The sequence below is a fragment of the Poecilia reticulata genome, chromosome 17 (assembly GCF_904066995.2).
Source record: "Poecilia reticulata chromosome 17, P_reticulata-male-v2, whole genome shotgun sequence".
NCBI lineage: Eukaryota > Metazoa > Chordata > Actinopteri > Cyprinodontiformes > Poeciliidae > Poecilia > Poecilia reticulata.
In genome coordinates, this window is record NC_088846.1 from 24913094 (window position 1) to 24933187 (window position 20094).

A 20094-nucleotide genomic window follows, 5' to 3' on the forward strand; every position below is an offset into this window, starting at 1 on the left:
TTGTCAAATTTGCTTTAAAAAAGTTTAATATTTTTGACTTTTGAAAGTCAATAAATTTCCAACTTTTTTTTTTCTCAAAAATTTCTGAAAATGTCTTGTACATTTTTTCTCAAAATGTTCTGAGATTAATCTCAGAATTTTGGTGGAAATGTAATTTTACTTTTTTTTTTAATCTACAATGATTTTGTACATTACAGGCTCTCCATATGTAGGAGCTGGTTATAAGTAAATAATTTCTTAATATCGTTTAAAAAAATGACTAATTCCACTGACAGACTTTTTTCACTTGTAACATGGCAACTTTTGGCAAGGCACTGAAAATGTTACATATGAAAAATCACTAAAGGTGATATTAATTATGTAAAGATAACATTTTCTACTTTATCTTCACGGAAGGCGAATCAAATGGAAATTTACAGCTAATCAACGGTTCAGAGAGGGAATCGATGCCCATATATGGGCACAGACACTCAGCGCCTCTGCTTTTAGACGTCTCAGCCACCAGATGGCGCCATCCGCTCACTAAACTCTTCCACTGGCTGATTTGGTCTAAATATTGCACATATACTTTAAAGTATTCAGCCTGGCAGATGTGATACTGATTGTGACAAAATCCATAAAAATCAACAAATACAGTTTTTTATTTATGTGTAAAAGACAAAAGAATGTTTATACAGTCTATACAACGATCAGTGATAATGAGACACTTCTGATCTGCTACAAAATTAGTGTAAACATTTCCTCGTTGTCAGTTTTATAGAGTCTTTATGTAAATGTAAAGAGTCCAGAGAGTTTACTGTAAACAGCTCCCACCTTTAACTGACTGTATATAAAACACATTAAAGACAGCCTACTAAAACAATGAGGAGACATACAACTTTAGGAATAAAGTTTTCTTCAGGTTAAGTTTGTTTTGCTCTCTAACTGCACATTTTCTTTTCAGTTTAAAGAGAATTTCTGTACATTCACTCGGACACTAGGGGGCAGCGATGAGTCCCGGTGCAGTTTCAGTTCTGGAAACAAGCAGGTCAGAGTTGAAAAACATCTAAGACGTTACAACTTGGATGCTAATTCAGAAATGTATGAGTGCCATTGTGGAAAGAAAGGGGGAAAAAAGGAGGAAATTTCCACCCAAAAAAAATATTCTGGGTTTCAAAAGTAGAAAATTTTCTAGAAAAACTACAACATTTTTTGATTGATCTCAAAAATGTTCTAGAAAAACCTTGAAAGTTTCAGTTCAAAACTTAAAAAATGTTCTAGAAGAAAATGCAGAGCTTCTGAAAAAAATATCAGATTTTTTCAAGAACTGGGAAGTTTATGAGTTTGAAAAGTAAAAAAAATTGCTAGAAAAAACTCTGAAATCTTTAGATTAATCTTAGAAAATTTTTAGAAAAAAACATGGACATTTTTGAGTTCTCAAACTCAGAAATTTAATAGAAAAAGCTGAAATTTCAAGCTTAATCTCATAAATTTGATGGAAAAAAAAATTCTGAGTTTGAAGTGTCGGAAATATGCTAAAAAAAAAAACTCCGAAATTTTCCAGAAAAAACCTGGAAATTTGAATTTGAAAAATTTTACATTTTCAACTTTTGAAACTCAGAATTCCAATTTTTTTGTAGAAAATTTACTAAAATATCCTCAAAAAATATTTTAGATATTTTTTTAGCAAATTTTCAACATTTCAAACTCAAATTTTCTTGGAAAAACAAGTCAATTTCTGAGTTTGACTTTTTCACTAAATTTCCTCCTCCTTTTTTGTACAGAAGGGTCTTAATGTGCCTTTGTAGAAATGTCACTTTAAATGTGTAAAGGTTTAAATCCAACTTAACTTTTCTTTTTATAAACCAACTACAAACTAAAAGATCTGCAAAAGATTGTAAAAAAAAAGCAAAAAAACAAAACAAGATTTTTACAAATTTCCAACTAAAAATTCAAAACGTTTCCAGACTTCCACATGTTTTTCAAATCACTTTTTTTTTCACTTTTTGGACGTTTGTGTATTTTCTCCTTTGGTTTTTTATCATCTGCATATTCTGACAAACATTCAACATGATGCTGAGTTTGGCTTTCATTTAAAATTTCACTGCTCTTCTTGACATCAGCAACATTTTGGATCAGCTCTGTTTTTTTTATCTTTCGGACTCCGACATGTCAGATCTGGACTTGATCATTTCTAATGCAGAGTCTTTAAATCACAGTTTGTTATCTGTGATATGTTTATTTTCCCTGTAAAAAAAAATTCCCCAAAGTTGGACTAACAATTCTCTGGCATTTATATTTGGAAAAAGCTTAAGAAGCACAGATCCAATTTAAAACAGCCTTCAGAAGAAGTGAAGTGGCTCATTTTAATTTTTGAGTCTGTCATTATCTGTAATTTCTGTCTGGTTCGATGCGGTTAAGTAAAAATAATAACCATTTTCCAGACGTATTGAGGTTTTCTATCGTATTCTATCTTTTCACAGACTTTTCAAAGCTCTATAGAAATCCTGAAATACCCAAAATAAACGTGGCAAGTTTGTTTATCCATGTTTGTCTTCCTTATGCTGATCAGGTCTCACCATATTTGGCTTCATTATTATTGCTCTAAAAATATTGAAGCAAGTGTTTATTACTTTGTTTTTAGCTTCCTCGTTTATTCTTGTCTTCAGTTTCTTGTGTTTTTGTATTTATTTCTCTTACATAACTTAGTTTCTGCGTTTATTTTTAATTTTCACTCAGTATATGTTTACCTTCTCTCACAAGCTGTGCTTCCGTTAATGTTTTTAAATTTTGAATTAGAAAATGTTGATGGAAATGCTAAAATTTGAAATAACTTCTTCAATTTTGCAGAAAAGCATTTTTTTCCCTCTCGCTTGCAGTGGTTTGTGGCTTTTTCAAAAGAAAAAACAAACACATGAGCTAAATAAGTAGCAAACGCTCCCATCCACTGATGTGTCCGTGCCTTACCAGAGGCACGAAACAGGAAAATTTATTGTTTTAATTTTCCCACTCAGAGGGGGGAAGTCAACTCTGCTTTCTGTGTATTACAGCCATGCGTAGCATCAACATCTGACAAAATTACGCTTTATGTAACCTTGTAGATTCGCTCCAAACCAGCAGATGAAAACGTGACTAATTCGCTTATTTAACCATTTTTTTTTGCAAAATCTTAAAGGGACAAATATGTGTTTTCCAGGCACATGGTGCCATTTTATGGCACAATAAAGTTATCTGTTAACTGTTACCTTCAGTTCAGTTCAGAACAACTGAATGCCTTGAAATTGGGCCTCTGTCTCTTTAAGAAGCTCCTGCTCTTTCTGAAACGCCGCCTTCAGGAAGTCATCGCAACATGGCTCCTCTATTAACCCTTTAGCAACGTTTTACTGAGAAGTGGCTCGTATGATGAGCTCAGCAGATTTGCAGTTCCACCAGGTGTTCGCTAATTGATGCTGGCTAGTCTGAAGGAGCTGAGAGGGGGAGGAGCTGCGTCTCAAAGGCGGAGCTAGGTCCACCCAGGTGTTTTGCACAGCTGAACGGTTGAAGGATTTCTCAAACACGTACGAAAGAATTAAAGCGACACTCCAGGTTTGTTTTTGGTGAGGGAATAAAATTTTAACACGATGTAAAGCCAAAAAAGTTGATTTTACAGGATGCTGCCCCTTTAAGAAGGATAATTTTGTTTCCACCTCTCTGACTCTTTCCTGACTTTTTTAAAAATTCAACTTCGATGGGAAATTTTATATTATTGAATGCTGAAGGAATGTTGTGTTTTAAATGGGCCGGTCTTTAAGGTCGCTTCATTGGGTACACTGCAAAAACACAACATCGCACCAAGTATATTAGATTCTAGTGCAAATACCTTGGTACAGTGAAATAAGACACAACTAACAAGTAACTTTTCAGAAATACATAGGAGCTTGTTTTAAATAAATAATTCCTTAATAGTGATGAAAAAGTTACATTATAAGTGAAATAATCTACCAGTGCACTAAGAAAAGAAAACGAAGGTCCAATTTAAAAAAAAAAAGAGTTAATTTGTTACATGTAACTGAATTAATTTTGTCAAACTTAATTTATGTTGACAGCTTAATAAAGTTAACATATTTACTTGGATAAACTTAATTTGATTACTTTAAACAAATCAACTCATTTTTTTAAGTTGGATCACCTGTTTTCTTTTTTCAGTGATAGAACAAAATATTTTCTCTGTATTACATGTTAGAATTTCTCATTATAGTTATATTTTTTAAAACAAGCTCCTGTATCTTCCTGAAACGTTACTTGTAAGATAGTTTTGTTTTATTTCAATTGACCTAAGATATTTGCGCTGGAAACTAGACGTAGAATACTTGTGTTTTTTCGTGCATTTTAGTAATAAATCTCTCTTGTCTCCCTAAATAGTCACCATTTTCTGGTATAATCTGCTGACTGTCAGTCATTGAGCCCAGCTGGAGAGAAAACTGCGCTCCTCTGCAGTTTGTTGTGCAACCAGAAACATTCACAATAGTTTAAGTTCGGCATCGTTGAGGGAGGCGGAGGACGATTACGGAGCAAGTACTCGCTTCAATCCAGATCACAAGCGCTTCTGTCATCTCTGAATACAAAGTTCACCGCTTCCTACATCTGGATGTGGTTACCAGATGTGCCGTTCCGGTCAGTTTGCCTGAAAGTTTCCTTCTCTCTCCAGTTGTGTTTGAGCCATTAAAGAAGAGCGATAATGATAAGTTCCTGCTGGAACTGCAGCACATTGTACAGTAGATTAATGATCCTTCATGCTGCGTTTCGTTCGGTCTTCACTGACAACGTGTTCGGGTTTTCATCATGAATCCAAGTAGATGGAGTAGATCTGACTGAGGCAGCGGTCCACACCTCCACTCTGAAACAGGAAGCTGTTTTCTGGACACGGAGACGAGGAGAAGTTGTCCTCGGCTTGGCCTTGCATGTCCTGCAGCAAGTCGAACCCTGAGAGAAGCAGAACAGGAAACTCAGATTTGTTTGTGTTTTCTCTTAGTGTGCTTTCACACCTGATAGCCCGGTAGACTCTGTTCGCTTGGGGACCAGAATTGCAACATTTGTTACATTTTCAGCTGCTGTGGTTCGCTTTCACGCTGCACTGTATCAAACGATCCAAACTGAGTGAAATAGCTGTTCCCCTCCTCGTCTGTGGGGGCGCTACACCAAGAACCACTAAAGGAGATGACACAAAACCTCTGAAGAAGACATTTTCGGCTTTTCCTCGTATGTCTCGGCATTATTCTACACGCCGACCCGTTGCCGTAGCAACTGACACAACACCTCCGGAAGAGATATTTTAAATATCCAAAATAAATAAAACAACAAAAAAAAGGGTCTAGTTGAGACCAAAGCACCAGAGTTTGGACTTTTGTTATCCAATTTTGTTAGAAAAAGAGAAAAGAAAAAAAAGATAAATTTTCATTTGCACGATTTATCAAATGGAAATTATTGAGGTTGCTCCAATTTATCATGCGATTAATTGATTTATTACTAATTGCAACAGCCTTAAGTCCATAACATGATGCTATGAACTAGGTGATCCTCTGTGGAGAGGCTTTTAGTCAACATAGTAGTTAGTTTAATCTGTCCTAATTGCTGAAAACAAAAAGCTGTGAAGTTGTCAGATTATTTGACATCCTACCTGCAGTGTGAGAGGCTGATGGGTTCGTGAAGTAGCCACCAGGCGTTTCAAAGCCTCCGTTGCTGATTGGTGGAACCAGTTTTCCCTCCTGATAGACACATTCTTGGAGGACCAGAGCAGCAAACCAAAGTGTTACTCCGGAGCTGAACACGCTGCGTGAAGGTGAGGAAGTTGTCATTACCTGGTTGCTGCTGCAGGAACACTGGCTGCTGGTGGCTGTAGGTTTTCTGGAAACCTTGCAGCTGAATGTTGCATCTTTCTGAGGAGGAGCTCGCTGGCCGGAGGTCCGCTGACTCAAACATCGGCGTCGATCTGTGCCTGGTGAAAAACAATGTTTACATTATTAAAAATATAAATGTTCACATTGGTCCGCGACGCGCCGTCGCCACGGTAAAGGACCGGAAAGCTAGTCAGAGTTGATGTAGTTAGGTACGGGAACCTAAACATACCGCCATGACAGTAGCCATTGTTGTACAATTTGACATCTTGAAAGTAAAATTGCTTTACAGAAACATGCCAGTACTTTTTTGGCTATATCAAAATTATTGTTTATTTCAGGTTATTTCGCAAAACTGCAATGAAAACACTTTTGTCCGTATCACGAGTTACATGTTCGATGACCAGACGTTGCCACTGGCGCAACAGGAAGAAGTGGGCGTATGATGGCGCAGCATGTTGTTTACACAAGCATATTAATAATTGTCTTTCCTATTTAATGGAAACAAAATAGTGGGGGGGTTTAGCAGAAATTTAGCTGGTATTTGTAATTTGAGGATAAATTCAAGCATATTCATGTGTTGCTACCTGCCTGCTGGCTGTAACATTACATAAGGCATAAAAGAAATTCATTATATAGCTGTTGCTTGAGTTGCTTTATAATGATGTTCAATGCTTTAAAGCCAAAATATCTGATTAATTTGAAAATAACTTTCTCTGAAAGGTAAACACAACCTCCTTATAGCTTTGGATTAGCTTAGGTTGGTAGCTAATCTGAAATTTATCTCCAGGGTTATCTCACCTGATACACAAAGAGTTTTTCATAACTGCACAAAACCTAATTAAGAAAAACTTAACCATTTATTTAAACTTAAACATCTGGTAGTTAAATTACTTTTCAGGGTAAATAAACTTAGCTTATCTGTAGGTTAGCTTAGCTTTAGCTTCACTGTAGCTAGGGCTAATGTTCCCATCCAAGTCGCTCATAATAACATTTACCTCATGAAACATAACATAGATCTCTTTATATAGTGAACATCTGGTTGTTGTTGAAACAATGTGGAAATTTATGAAAAGTTGCAAACTTCCCAGACAAAATCATTGAAATTTCAAAATATTTTTTAGCACATTTTTGACTTTTCAAACTAGAAAATTTTCATGTTTATTTTTCTAGAATTTTTTTTAAAATATCAAAATTCCTGCATTTTTTTCTAGAAAATTTGTGACTTTCAAACTCAGAAACATACTTTTTTCTCTAGAAAACTTCTGAGATACTCATTTTCTCACTATCTACATTGACCCTGATATGGTGTATTAAGTAGCTACTACTTTTCTTTATTCTGTTATTTGATTGTCAGAATGATCAATAGATTATTGAAATGATTGTTTACAACAGCCCTAAATCCGTTATTAGGCATAAGGGGCCTTTATTATTTTTATTGTTTGCTTGTTGGTCTGGATAACGTTTTTCTCTTTTATGAAATTTTCACTTGAAAATTGCGTTTCGTATTTCTAAGTTACATATTAAAATTAGTTTGATGTAAAGGGCAAGAGTGAGAGAAAAGGAAAAACAGCAACGGATACATTTATTCATTCAAGATTTTCTTTCCGAGAGTGGAGTTGAACTGAAATGCGCTGCTCAAACTAAACCAACCTGGGACTTTAAATGACGCAGAAAGCCATTAATCATCTTTTTTTCGTCAGGACTTTTAACCTACACACAGTGCAGTATGTAAAAAGTGTTTTCCACCTCAGAGAGTGTAATGTAGACACCCCTTGATGATTTGAGCAGAGCTGTATCCGTTGCTGCGGAGCAGGAATGTGCTGACTGTGCGCAAACACTCTGACTCAACATGGAAACAAATGAGTCAATGCAGCCGGTTCGACAAGAACGAAGAAGGCAGCTGGATATCTCAAAGGAGATACGCAGCTGAATCCCCCCTCCTGGCTCTGGTATTTCACTCCCGTCTCTTCAAAGAGCGCCCTCTCTCTGCGTTTCTCTCCGGGATGATGTACTGTAGCAGATTCATCCCCGGGGAGCAGAGTGGCCTTGGAGGGTTTTAGTGGGCTTCATAAACAAGCTGGGCTTTGTCAAACACACAGATGGCCTCTGGCCCAAACGCAGTCAATATTTGCATCTGACCAGCTGCAAAAAAAGAGAAAATGTTTGGATATTTCTTTTCATATCTACCATTTATCAAACCCAGAACCCTTTATTATGGATTTCCCATGTCAAATGCTATTACGTTTAATTTAACAAACTCTGCTTTCAGTGGAGAAACCCAATAAAAGCCCAAATTAATCAGAAGGACTTTCTGAAACCCAAACTGATATAAATCACAGATGGCTGTGGTTTCTTGAGGTAATAAAGACCAGGCTTTGTATACGATTATGTAAACAAAGTAGGCTTTGATATAGTGGGACTGTTAAATGTGCTGCGATGACTCTAAGCCCCAAAAATCCAACACATTCCCCTCAGTGGCCCCTGAAACTTCAGCGCTGACCTTGGCTATAAAAGTCTGCTCCACAGCTTACATTCCTGCAGCGCTGCAGCAGCATAGCTGAGATGTTTCAGCCGCGTTGGGCTGATGCGTCGCTGCGCGGCCGCTCTGACGCGCCGGCCTCGCATGGCTGTCAGCAGAACCTCAGGGAAACGGCTCCTCTGATCATATATTACCAGCTAACCACCCTCTTGCTGCGCTTTTTTCTGCCTTTAACTGGAGCCAGCTGCAGTAAACGCTGTGCATCTAGAAGAGGAGTGGGCAACACTTTGTCTCTAGTGGCTCATACTGACTTAGTTACAACTTTTGAAAGGTAACACTTGGGAGTGAATAATGGGCTCAATATGCTGTCCACTTTAATCAAATTTAAAAAAAATTTAACTGGAAAATAAAACAAAATGTTTTCAAGATTTAACATGACAAATATTGCTGCAGTAAAAAAGTATTTGTCCCCCTACAGTTGTTCTTCACAAACTTAAAGGGGACCCATCAGGTAAAAGTAACAGCTTGCACGTTTTTATACTTCCATTTTGTTTTTAACTGCTTCTAAAACAGCTAAAGAACTTTAAAAAAATGAGTTTAATGTTTTTTGGTGTTTGGAAAATTACCTGTTTCAAAAACCTGATTGTTACATCACATTTGATAGGCACTGCACCGTTACCTAGCAACCTCTGCCAAGACCAGCCCCGTTACCTAGCAACCCGAGCAGAGCTCCACCACATTTGGTCAGCTGGCTTTACCACTGAGTTTTGCTGTTGACTTACCATCCAGAAACGACTTGCTGCAGATTTTCTCTGGTTTTATATCAAGGATTTAATCACAACTTTCTGATTATTGTGATTATTTGTACTCCTGCTTGCGTTTAAACTACAGGTGCCAGAACTCAAAGAGTAATAAATAGCCTGCTTCCTGTTTGTCATGTTGTATTTCGGCAATAAGCTCATGTTTTTTTTTGGTGTCTAGAAAGTGAACCTTTTCAAAAACCTGCGCAGTTACCTAGCAACCCAAGGAAAGTTCCACCCGTTACCTAGCAACTGAAGCAGAGCTCAAGTACATTTGGTCAGCTGGTTTTACCGCTGTTTGTGCGAGTTTTGTTGGTTAGTTGTACAGGAGTCTCTACTTCTGCTTTTCAAAGAAGTACGGTTGGAAATGTTTGTGTGAATTAACAGCGAAGAAAAAATATGAAAGGCTTCCACACTGAAATAAAGTAACGTGAGCAACAAATGCTCACAAACATGTCAAACATGACGGCGGTGAAGTGAAACAAGCAGCGAAGAGCCTAAGAAAACTGATTCTGTGTTTTAGTTGAGCAAACAGAAAAACATGCAAATGTGTCAAACTTAGTCTTGTGTCACTTTGAGCTTCTGCAAAGTAAACTTTGTCTTCTTCTCTTTCCTCAGAGTCGTATAACAGTGTTTCTGTGTGGAGGCCGACCTGGTCGCCCCCTCCATCCCTCGCTTTTTTCCTCTCCACCGCAAAACACACAAACACGGCGCATCACAAACGGCGCCGCCGCTGAACCCGGAGAGTGTTAAAGGAGGCCGCAGTGGCTCGGCCCGCCAGAGCAAACCTGGGGCTGAGGTCACGGCGCGATGATGTCGGAGCTACGCAGATTTACCTTCACCTGTTTTTAATGTGTCGCTAAGTTATCTGGAGGAAAAACAAACGCTTGTCTGCTGTTGGGTTTGGCCGGTTGTTACGACTTTATTCTTATATTTCGACTTCAGACTCGTGCGACAATTCTTGGAATATTTACTTTATTCTTATAATTTTATTCCTTATTTCTCATTATTTTGACTTTATTCTAGTAATATTGATTTTATTCTCAATTTTATTTCTTTGTCATTTCGACTTTATTCTCGTACAACTTTACATAATTTTATTACTTTGTTCTCATATTATTATGACTTTATTCTTGAAATTGTGACTTTATTCTTGTATTATTTTGACTTCACACGCGCATGAATTTATTCTTGTAATTTTATGACTTTATTAAATTATGATGAGGAGTAATAAAACCTTTCATGACATTTTTATGACTTTATTCTCATTATTTCATTTTCATTTTATTGTAAGGCCCTAATGCGCCACCCGACAAGTAATAAATACTTTTTTTCTCCCACTAATTAAATCATAATTCGGAGAGCACATTTTATATTTATTCTGGTTGTCATTCTATTGGAGCATTTTTTTATTTGAATCATTTAATTGTGACAAAAAGGCAAAAACTGACATTTTTGAGGGGATAATTAGCTTTTAATACACAAAGCCGTTTGTTGTCATTAACCGTATATCTGTTACCTCTAACTACACCCAACCAGATTCCATATTTATTTTGGCTTCAGCTCTGCCAACTTGATTTATTAATATTATGTCCAAGAAATGCACCTTGTTGTTTCTTTCTTGGCAGGACAGAAAATATTAAAAGAGCTCAGGAAAGTCTGTATACAAATAAAAAGGCCCGTGAGGATGGTAAATGACGTAGGACTTCATGAACTCACTAACTTGTTACTTTTTAAGACGCGGGCCTTGGGCTTCTTGGATCTGTTACCGTTTTAAAAGTGTCCAAATAATGAACAAATACTTTCTGGCTTCATACAAAAATACCCAGACAGTACAACATGTTATTGCTCAAGTGGAAAATAAACTTTTCTCAAATGTATAAATTTAATTTTATGGAGTGACGTAGATGTTGAGCTTTAGGAAAGTTCAAACACTTGTTAACAGAGACATTTGTGACTGTAAATGTGATAAATTTAGCTGTTTTTATTTTTAATTTATCTTATTATCTAGCCATAAACAAGTTTGTCGAAGAAACTCCAAAGTAACATCAGAAATCAGCTGAAAAACTGCATGAAATCAGAAAATATCAGGATTTTGTAATACTTAGGTTGGTGTTTTTCAAAGTGGGCACCACCAGGGGGCGATAGCAGGGCCTCAGAATGAAAGAAAAATAAAAAAGACAATAGTCTGTTTTTCAATCATCACAAAATATAAACAATTTCTTTAAATGTTCATGTTTCCAATTGGCTCCCAGTCAGATTTATCGAGCTACTTTGCTTCTCCAGCTAGCATAGTCAAATTTACAATGAGAAAAATACCCCATGCCTAATTAAAATTAAAATTGTTTAGCAGTATTAGAGCTAAATGGATGTAAAAATGATTAAATAATGAGTAAAAATACTTTTCTTAACATATCTTGCAGCATTGTTAGTGAGTTTGTTGGTCAGAAGCTAATACTGTTTGGGGATCCATAGCATGGAAAAGTTTGGGAACTCCTGTTATTTCCCAACAAACAGCCATGACTAATAATATATCGGCAATAAAAGTAGATTTACATGCAAAGCTTTGAAGGTTTTGAGGCCGTAATCTCCAGGAACTAAACTGAAAGTTGCGTAGAGGTTTAGAAAAAAGAAGCGAGGTGAAAGTTTATTACTCTGTCTATTCTTCTGCATCCCACATACATGGCAGGCGTTTGGCTCAAGCGTCCAGTTTTGGGGGATAGATTCAGGACAATGAGCTGCTTTTAGTGCAGACACACAGAGGAGCTATTTTTAGCTTTAGCATAAAATACCTCTGCATGCCCAATGCCAAAACAAAATCCAATTCGGCTCAGTCGTCTTAGGTTTGCAGAAGAAATCCCAGCTACTTCAAACTTTGCCAGACACCACAAGGGATAAGAGGTAAACCATGTTTTCTCTTTGCTTTTTGAAGATTTAAGCCTGCCTCTGGGCGCATGATTAGATGTAATTAAAGTGCTCTGTTTTCCTGGGAAAAATCTGAGATAACAGTAGTAAAAAATTTAAATATTGTGACGATCACCATGTCATCCAAGAGGCTTAAACCCAGAAAAGCAGCAGCAGTAAAAAACAAATGACATCTATCACTGCAAACAAATGAAATGTCCAGCATCTTTAAAAGGGTAAGAATAGTTTTTGATGTTACGCTCACCCGTCCCTCATTGTTCCCAGGCTGGTCAGTGAAGATACGGGACTGTTGGCATCAAAGTTGCCCTCCAGGCCGGGGTAACGGGAGCGGCTATCTGCAGATGGGGGCATCAGCTCTGGGTTCCTGCTGCTGTGAGACGAGCTTCGGTTTGAGTACACACCTGAAACAGAGCCGCAGGTATTTTTAGAGGCGTACTAAAACCGAACACAAAGAAAACTGGATTCTAGGCTTGGATTTGGGTTAAAACTGTTGATGGAAATCTAGTTATGCTTTAAAAACATTGAGCTGGAGACTTAAAACTAAATCATATCCTCCAGTCTGACTACTTCTGTAAGCTGTCGGGTAATGGATTAATCCATTATTTAATTATAAGTTCATAATCAATTCTTGTAAGTTAGGTTTCAAAAATGCAAGCAAACAACTTCTAACTTTAGCTAGAAGGAATATTACAGGTGGCTTTTAATGCTTATGGTTAAATTTGTGCTGCTTTGACCTTTGTCCACTAGCTAAAACTTACCCACTAAGCTACATTAACAAAAAACTGCTTTTCTGTTAACTTTCAAAGACGCTTACAGCTAACTAACTCATCTAATAATAGTATTTATGTTATGTTTCATCAATGTTAGCAAATAACTGCTGACTTTCAACTATGCTAGCTATTAACAGTTAATTACTGACCATTAAATATACTGGAGTTAGCTTTGAAACAGGCTAACAGTTATGGTGACAACAACTCTAACAAAAAACTGCTAGCTGCTTTAGCTAAAGCAGTATTTGTATTAGCTTTCAACTTTTCTAACAGCTAACAGTTAAATGCTTCTGTTAGCTGTGTTTTTACCTTAACAATGGTAACTACATTATTAATAACTGCTAACTATATCATCTAAAAATAGCATTTCTGTAATGTTACAACAATACTAACAAATAACTGCTAACTGCTATAGCTATGTCAGTATTTCTGTTAGCTCTCAGATACGCTGTCATTAACCACATCACAATGTCACATCAGCAAATCCCTTTAAAAAACAGCTTATGTCAGCAGATAGAATAATGAAAACCGATCAGATGTAATTGGACATAATGTAAACGCAAACAGTATACGGTTTGCACAACCAAGATTTCTGCTGAAGATCAAGGAAATAAACTATTTTGAAAAAAGAAGCAGCCTGAAGGCTTCAGAGCCACCTGTGCAGATAATGTTAACACAAAAACATCTTTTTTTTTCATGTTTACATGTCATAAACTGGATCCTAAACATTTTGAGTTCATGCACAGTTTATGAAGCCAGCAAAAAGCATACATAGTGTATTGAGAAGAAAGGTTTCTGACTCTGTTTGTCCACTTCTGATAAGGACAAAGTCCTCCTGGGATTGTTTCAGAATTAAACACTGACACGCTTGTTTTGCCCTGAATAAACATAGCTCGCTGTGTGCCGTTTGAGGCTTTTCCCTCAAAGTCCTCGGAGTAAAACTGCAAGTAGTCTGAAGTAATAGACATGGACAGCTCTCCTGGACACACTCTCCTTTCCTGTGCCAAGTCAGCCTCAGTATCCCTGACAGCTTCTTGATCCACGTTCAGCCATTGAAGGAGGGAAAAAATAGAGCTTGGCGCAAAACCTGGTGTTGGAGGAGCTGGAAGAGCGGTCGGAGTGAGGGAGGGCCCGCTCACTCGCTCGCCCGCCTGCGTTCAGCGCCCGGTAATTGGACAAGGTAAACACCGGCGCGATGAGCTATGGTAGCAGGAATGAGGCGGGAGGGAGCGGAAAAGGAGCGAATGAGGCGATGGGAGAAACAGCCCAGGTGTTTGAGCGGTTACAACATCTCTTTGTTGGAGGGTAAACACAGACGCTTGCTACTGTTTCGTACCTGTGAAGTCATCCAAGGCTGGTAGAGGCGAGCTGTTTTCCCGCTGGTGGGAGCAGGCCGAGCTGTGGAGATGCTGCCTCGCCAAGCAGTCACTCAAAATGTCCGATTCCAACACGGTATGCACATGAGCCTGCGAGTAAGACACAATACAGATGTTCGGCCTTAACGACGGAGCTGCGCTCTTATGTTGCATGTGAAGGAATGAGAGTAATTACGGCGCTTTGCCAAACAGTGCTTTCCCACTTCTCTCACGTTATAACCACAAGTGTCAGAGTATTTTATTGGGATTCCATGTAAAAGGAAGATTATGCTTGTTTTCTTAAACATATTTTTACATGGAAAAATACGAAAACGTGACATATTAACATTCGGAATCAATCAGATTAATTGTGTCCAATCATTTATTGAAATAATCATCAACTAATTTAGTTATTGGTAAATTGTTAACTGGAGTATACGGACTCTTAAAAAGGCCATTTGAAGAAAGAACAACACATTCAATTCGGCCAAAACTGCACAAAAACAACACACTAGAGCTGGACAATATGGCTGAAAAACCACAAAATAAGCATTTCAAATCAGTTGATATTGATCATTATTGATTATATATCTTTAAATATTTAAAATATTGCCAAACTGGTGGCGTCACCTTTCCTCTTTCATCCACAGTTTTCACTCCACATCGTTGTTGTTTATTTATAGACAGTTATGAGGCAAAGAGGCAGAACCAGAAACTGCAGCTGCGGTTACTCAGCAGGCCGTTACTAGGCAACCACAGAATGAGTTGCTAGGTAACCAAAGAGCGAGAGAGTCAGTTGATTCCACCAACTTTCCTTCGTATTAATATTATCTAGTGATTTTTGATCACGTGTCTATCTCAGTATGCATTGTTTCTGATTTACTGTCCAGCCCTGAAACTTATATGCATTTTACATTCAAGTGAAAAATAAAACCCAAAACTATTAAGCACCTTTTTTAATCACATTTTTAATCAGCTAATCCAAAAAACAGATCGGCTCTGTACAGTGTACTGACATTAGGTTGAGCAGAAAGGGTTGAGTTTTTCCACATATTGATGTTAGAAGTATTTTTGTTTTATCATTTTTTAGCATAATTTCTAGCAAATGATCAAGCGAACACTGAAGAAATGCTCCACTGTTGTATTTTAGGCAATAAAATATTTTATTATTTTAAAATGAATTGTGTTTAATTGCATTTGTTTCTAATTTTGTATAAAATAAGCATAGGCAGTTATGCTCGACCTTAGTCCTGAACTCGGCCGTCACAAGTCTGCAGAATGTGGCATATTTTCTGAGCTGATTAATCGGTTATTGGCTAGAATAAGTGATGGAATAATCATTTACTAAAATAATTGTTGGTTGCTGTCCTGATTGGGTCTTGAACCACTGATAGTTTCTATCTTTAGAAATGATATTTGAAAAGTTTCCTTATTATAGTCAATCATTATTGCCCCAGATCTGACCCATGAAGCGCTGAAGTGTAAACATTGAGTTAGGGGGCGGGGCCAGCAGCAGCTCATTTGAATTTAAAGAGACAGAGTCCCTAAAACAGCTCGTTCTGAAAGGAGGTCTATAGGCAGGACTGACCAGACTAAAATCTCATTATCTAATAATTACTTTATCCAAAATATTCAATAAACATGTTTTATTTAGCCCATAAACTTATCCTAACTTGTTCAAGGAAAAGTAATAGGTCTCCTTTAAAGTTGCAACTTGGCAAAATGTGTAAAAGTATAAAGTATGAATACTTTTACTGCCTAATAGTGGAGAAATTCAGGTGCATTAGCAGCATAAAGACAAGTAGATTCACACAAAAGGTCAAAATGTATTATCAATATATATATATATTAAAAAAAAACTAGTAGTACTATTATACATAAAATACATAAGAAACACTCCGCACTTATCAGAAACTGAGATATTCTACTCAATCCAATGGATGTGCAACAGAGCGTAATGACTTTTTAAAATAAATTTTATGTGCATGTGTATTGACCATTAAAAAGACAGCAGGCTATTTACAATATCGGAGCAGAACAGAAAAACAGATGTGCAGCAACAGCAGAAAAAAGTGCATGTAAAAACTGGAGCGTCTAATTTGTGTGTTTCGGCCGCGCAGTTCCCAAGCAGCTCCAACTGAAAGGGACCGACTTTGATTACATACAGTAGATCAATAGAAAGCACATTTATTTTCATGTTCTACTGTTCATTTTTCCACGTATACGAGGCCTGGTTCTCGTTTCGTGTTGTGCTTCGTCCTCATGAGGAACAGAATCCAGAAATCCTGTCAGGCAAGTCGGTCCAAGATGTTTGAATAAAATAAAAGCGGGACAATTTACTTTATTATCGTCCGTTAACAGAACATCCCTGAGGACTTTCTGAGACGTTTAACTGACAGAGGAAGCTCTCAGCGACTGCCAAAGACCTAAGCATGTATAATCAGCGGAGAAAATGCGCCCAAATCAATGTTTATGAAGATACAAGCTTCAATAGCTCGGTCACATAAGCTTTAAGAATATTGTAACCGTGGGGAGTTTTCAAAGTGAATGTTTATGAAGTGTGTGTTTCAAAGTTTTATTTAGCCCCAGAGGGTTTACTGCAGCGCAGGGTGTGTTGGCTTTGTCATAACACTGAAGCACATGTTGTTCTGTTTAAACCAATAAGGCATCTGAAAACGCACCAAACGCAGTGTCACTCATGGTCCACGGAAAACAAACAAAGCCCAGATAACGCAGAACAATAGGCCCACTATTCCGACTTCCAGAGAGTTTGGGTAATAGTTTTGTTTTATTTCATCCTACTGAATAATAAACATGTTTTCCTCGTGTTGCTGATCTCCATCTCCTCAGCACGACAGAGACTCAGACCTGGAGCCTCTTGGCTTTGTTTGAAAGTTACATAAAAACGAATATTTGCCAGGGGCGCGGCGGCGGTGCAGGACTAAAGCTCAACCTCAGGCCTGAACTCGGCCGTCACAGGCCCAAGACTCGACCTGATGACCTTTACTGCACATCCATCCTCCTCTCTCTCTTTACCCACTTTCCTGTCTGATGGCTTCAAACAGAGACCAATAAAAACATTAAAACTTTAAAAATTAAAAAGATATTTGTTTTTATGATTTATGAGCAATAATCTTAAAATGTTGATGGATGAACAGAGAAATAAGTGGGTGGGTGGGTGGGTGGATGGATGGATGGATGGATGGATGGATGGATGGATGGATGGATGGATGGATGGATGGATGGATGGATGGATGGATGGATAAGTGAATGGGTGATTTTTGTGCCTCTTCTAAGCTGATTTCCGTTTCAGATATATTGTGTGTTTCCCATGCTGAAGATCAGGGGAGTGATGTGGGGCGACTTCGCGTACCTTGACCTCTCTCTCCTGCAGGCCCTTGGCAGAGTGAGCTTTAACGTGTTTCCTTAACGAACTGGGATCGGTGTAGCGCTTGGTGCATCCGGGGATCTGACAGGCGTACGGTTTCTGTCAACAAAAACACGACAAGGAAAAATCAGAAAACTGCAACAAAACTGATTTACAGGCTACTTTATGTTGTAGTTTTGATTATTAACAGCATTATAGATTAAAGAATATCCAGCTGAGCCTCATCAACACATCTCACATAAAGATTTAGGATGAATATGGAGAAGTTTGTGCAGACTGCTCAGAAAAAGGAAATGCTGTGCAGCGTATTTACCTTTCATCTGAAAGCTTAAAGGGAGAAAAGCAAGAGGAGGATTCAGAAACAAACATTTATATGAGCATTTTAAAGCTTCATTTGTGTTTATAAGAAGTAAAAAAAGCAGAAATTAGTGTTTAGGGAACAATAAAAATTACTAAATCATAAAGAAACTCTGTTATGTTTGTAAATGGACAAACAACTTAAATAATTTAAAATCCAGCAGAAATTTACATTTATTCACATATATGGCTGAATAATATGTCATATCACAATATCAGTGTATGAATGAAACAAAATAAAATGAATAAATTCATGAAAAACAAATGTAAGCAGAAAAAAATGTAATAAAATAGAAAAAATAATCAAACATTAAAAATAAAACTTTCATATTCAGTCATTATTTTATTCTTGATGCAGTAAAACTTTCTATAAGTCACACATCTAAACCAAACAAGTTTTAAAACCAAATATCACTACAAACGTCTTGCTTTATAGCAACATTTCATATTACTAACATTTAAATAATTCACATCTTTCTGTTTTCAGATACTAAAAATGCTTGTGTTGTTTTTAAATATAAATTCAAGGCAACACAAATAAAACTGATAGATAAAAAAACAAACTTTACATTCTCTTCATCTGATTAGAAGATGAGTTGAAGTGAAATTATTATACTTTTTCATTATTTTCTACTCAAAATGGATGAGTAAAGCCCTGTTCGTATTCCTATTTTACTTAAAACGACTGAATGTTGTCAAATTAATTGATGAGAACAAAACATAACAAGTGAAAAAAACCCATAATTAACAACAATGTTTACATGTCAGCTGATTTTACTTTAAATGTGGAAAACATAGAGAATAATTACAGCTTTAAAATGATATGGAAGCACCAAAAATCTAAGGAAGACGAGTTTGAATAATCCAAATTTCTCTGACTTTATGAGCGCCAGTCGTTTGTTTACTTTACGTTTCTGAGCGTCTCTAAATTATGGGGAATAAAAATTCCTTTATCATAAAATTACCCCAGCACAATTTAAGTTATTTTATTAAACTTAAAGTTTAAAAAAAAAAGGTTGTTATTCTTATATTCAACAATTACTTACATGCAGACATTCCTCTGCTGGGCCTCCAAAATGGCGCCAGAAGTGTCTGATTCTTGATTTGTGACGCAACCAAAAACCGCCATTAGCCAGCGTGAAACCACAAGAGGGAGAGACCAGCTTTCTGGTCCTGCTGTAACAACAACAGAGCGCGACATCTCATCCGTGTAATAAGAGCTCTGATTCGCTGGATTACAGCTAAATCCTCATTGCTTGTCAGCAGGAGTAAAAATAACTGCGGGCTTTGGGAGTAAATCCACAGAAAGTCTGCAGAGCAACGTTTCCACTGAGCTGAGACCGTATATCAGGCGGAGACGGGAAGCGAGAGGCGCAGCGGCTCTTTAAATTAAACCGGATTTATATGTGTGTCTTGGAAATGCGCTCTCAACTAATTCAATTATCATTTGGAAAATATATGTAGCCGTAAAATAAAGTTACATGTAAAACATTAAAGCCAAAAAACTACAGCTTACTATCATTTACATCAGTGGTCCCCAAACCTTTTCCTGTGAGGGCCACATAACTATTCCCTTTTCTGGTGGGGGGCCAGAGTCGGAAGGGGGGGTTCTCGATTGATTTTTACCCAGAAAGCACATGGGCAAAAACCGTTAGTGAAACGGTCACTGGGACTGACTAGTATATATTCCATTGAGGGAAAGTAGCTTTTGCATATGAATTTCTCATATGTTAACATAAAGGCTCGTTTTGAAGTATAAGCTGCTACTTACAGGCATTGCTTCGAAGAATTCAACCTGGAATGCGGCGTTCATAACAAGCTCTACCACTAGCAAACAACCGTAAGCAGTCAAGCAGTTCCAACAGATGGCAGCAATATGCCATGCAATACAAAACACCCACAGTTTACAGGACACACTTCCTGCTAAAGATCCCCCTGGTGGTTGAAGAAAAATCCACATATAAACCGGAAAATACAATATATGAAAAAAAATCTGAATGCTCTCTGGTATTGTTCAGGAGGCCGGACCAAATGTGGAGGCGGGCCGGATCTGGCCCGCGGGCCGTAGTTTGGGGACCACTGATTTACATGGTAAAGTTTATATAATCGTTTCCTTTTTGTTGTGATATTTATTTTTATTAAAAATATTTTTTATGTATTTGTTG

General features: G+C 37.3%; 1 protein-coding gene across 1 annotated transcript in view; it reads right to left on the bottom strand.

Moving 5' to 3' along the window:
- Positions 1-623: 623 nt before the first annotated feature.
- Positions 624-20094, bottom strand: part of glis1a (GLIS family zinc finger 1a) — a 43098-nt gene continuing 23627 nt past the window's right edge. Inside the window, exons 4-9 of the mRNA XM_008434029.3 lie at positions 17558-17671; positions 14166-14295; positions 12304-12460; positions 5817-5953; positions 5636-5737; positions 624-4941 (exon numbers count right to left, since the gene is read on the bottom strand). Of these exons, the coding sequence (XP_008432251.2) occupies positions 4799-4941; positions 5636-5737; positions 5817-5953; positions 12304-12460; positions 14166-14295; positions 17558-17671 (783 nt within the window). The 3' untranslated portion in view covers positions 624-4798. The remainder of the gene's footprint in view (positions 4942-5635; positions 5738-5816; positions 5954-12303; positions 12461-14165; positions 14296-17557; positions 17672-20094) is intronic.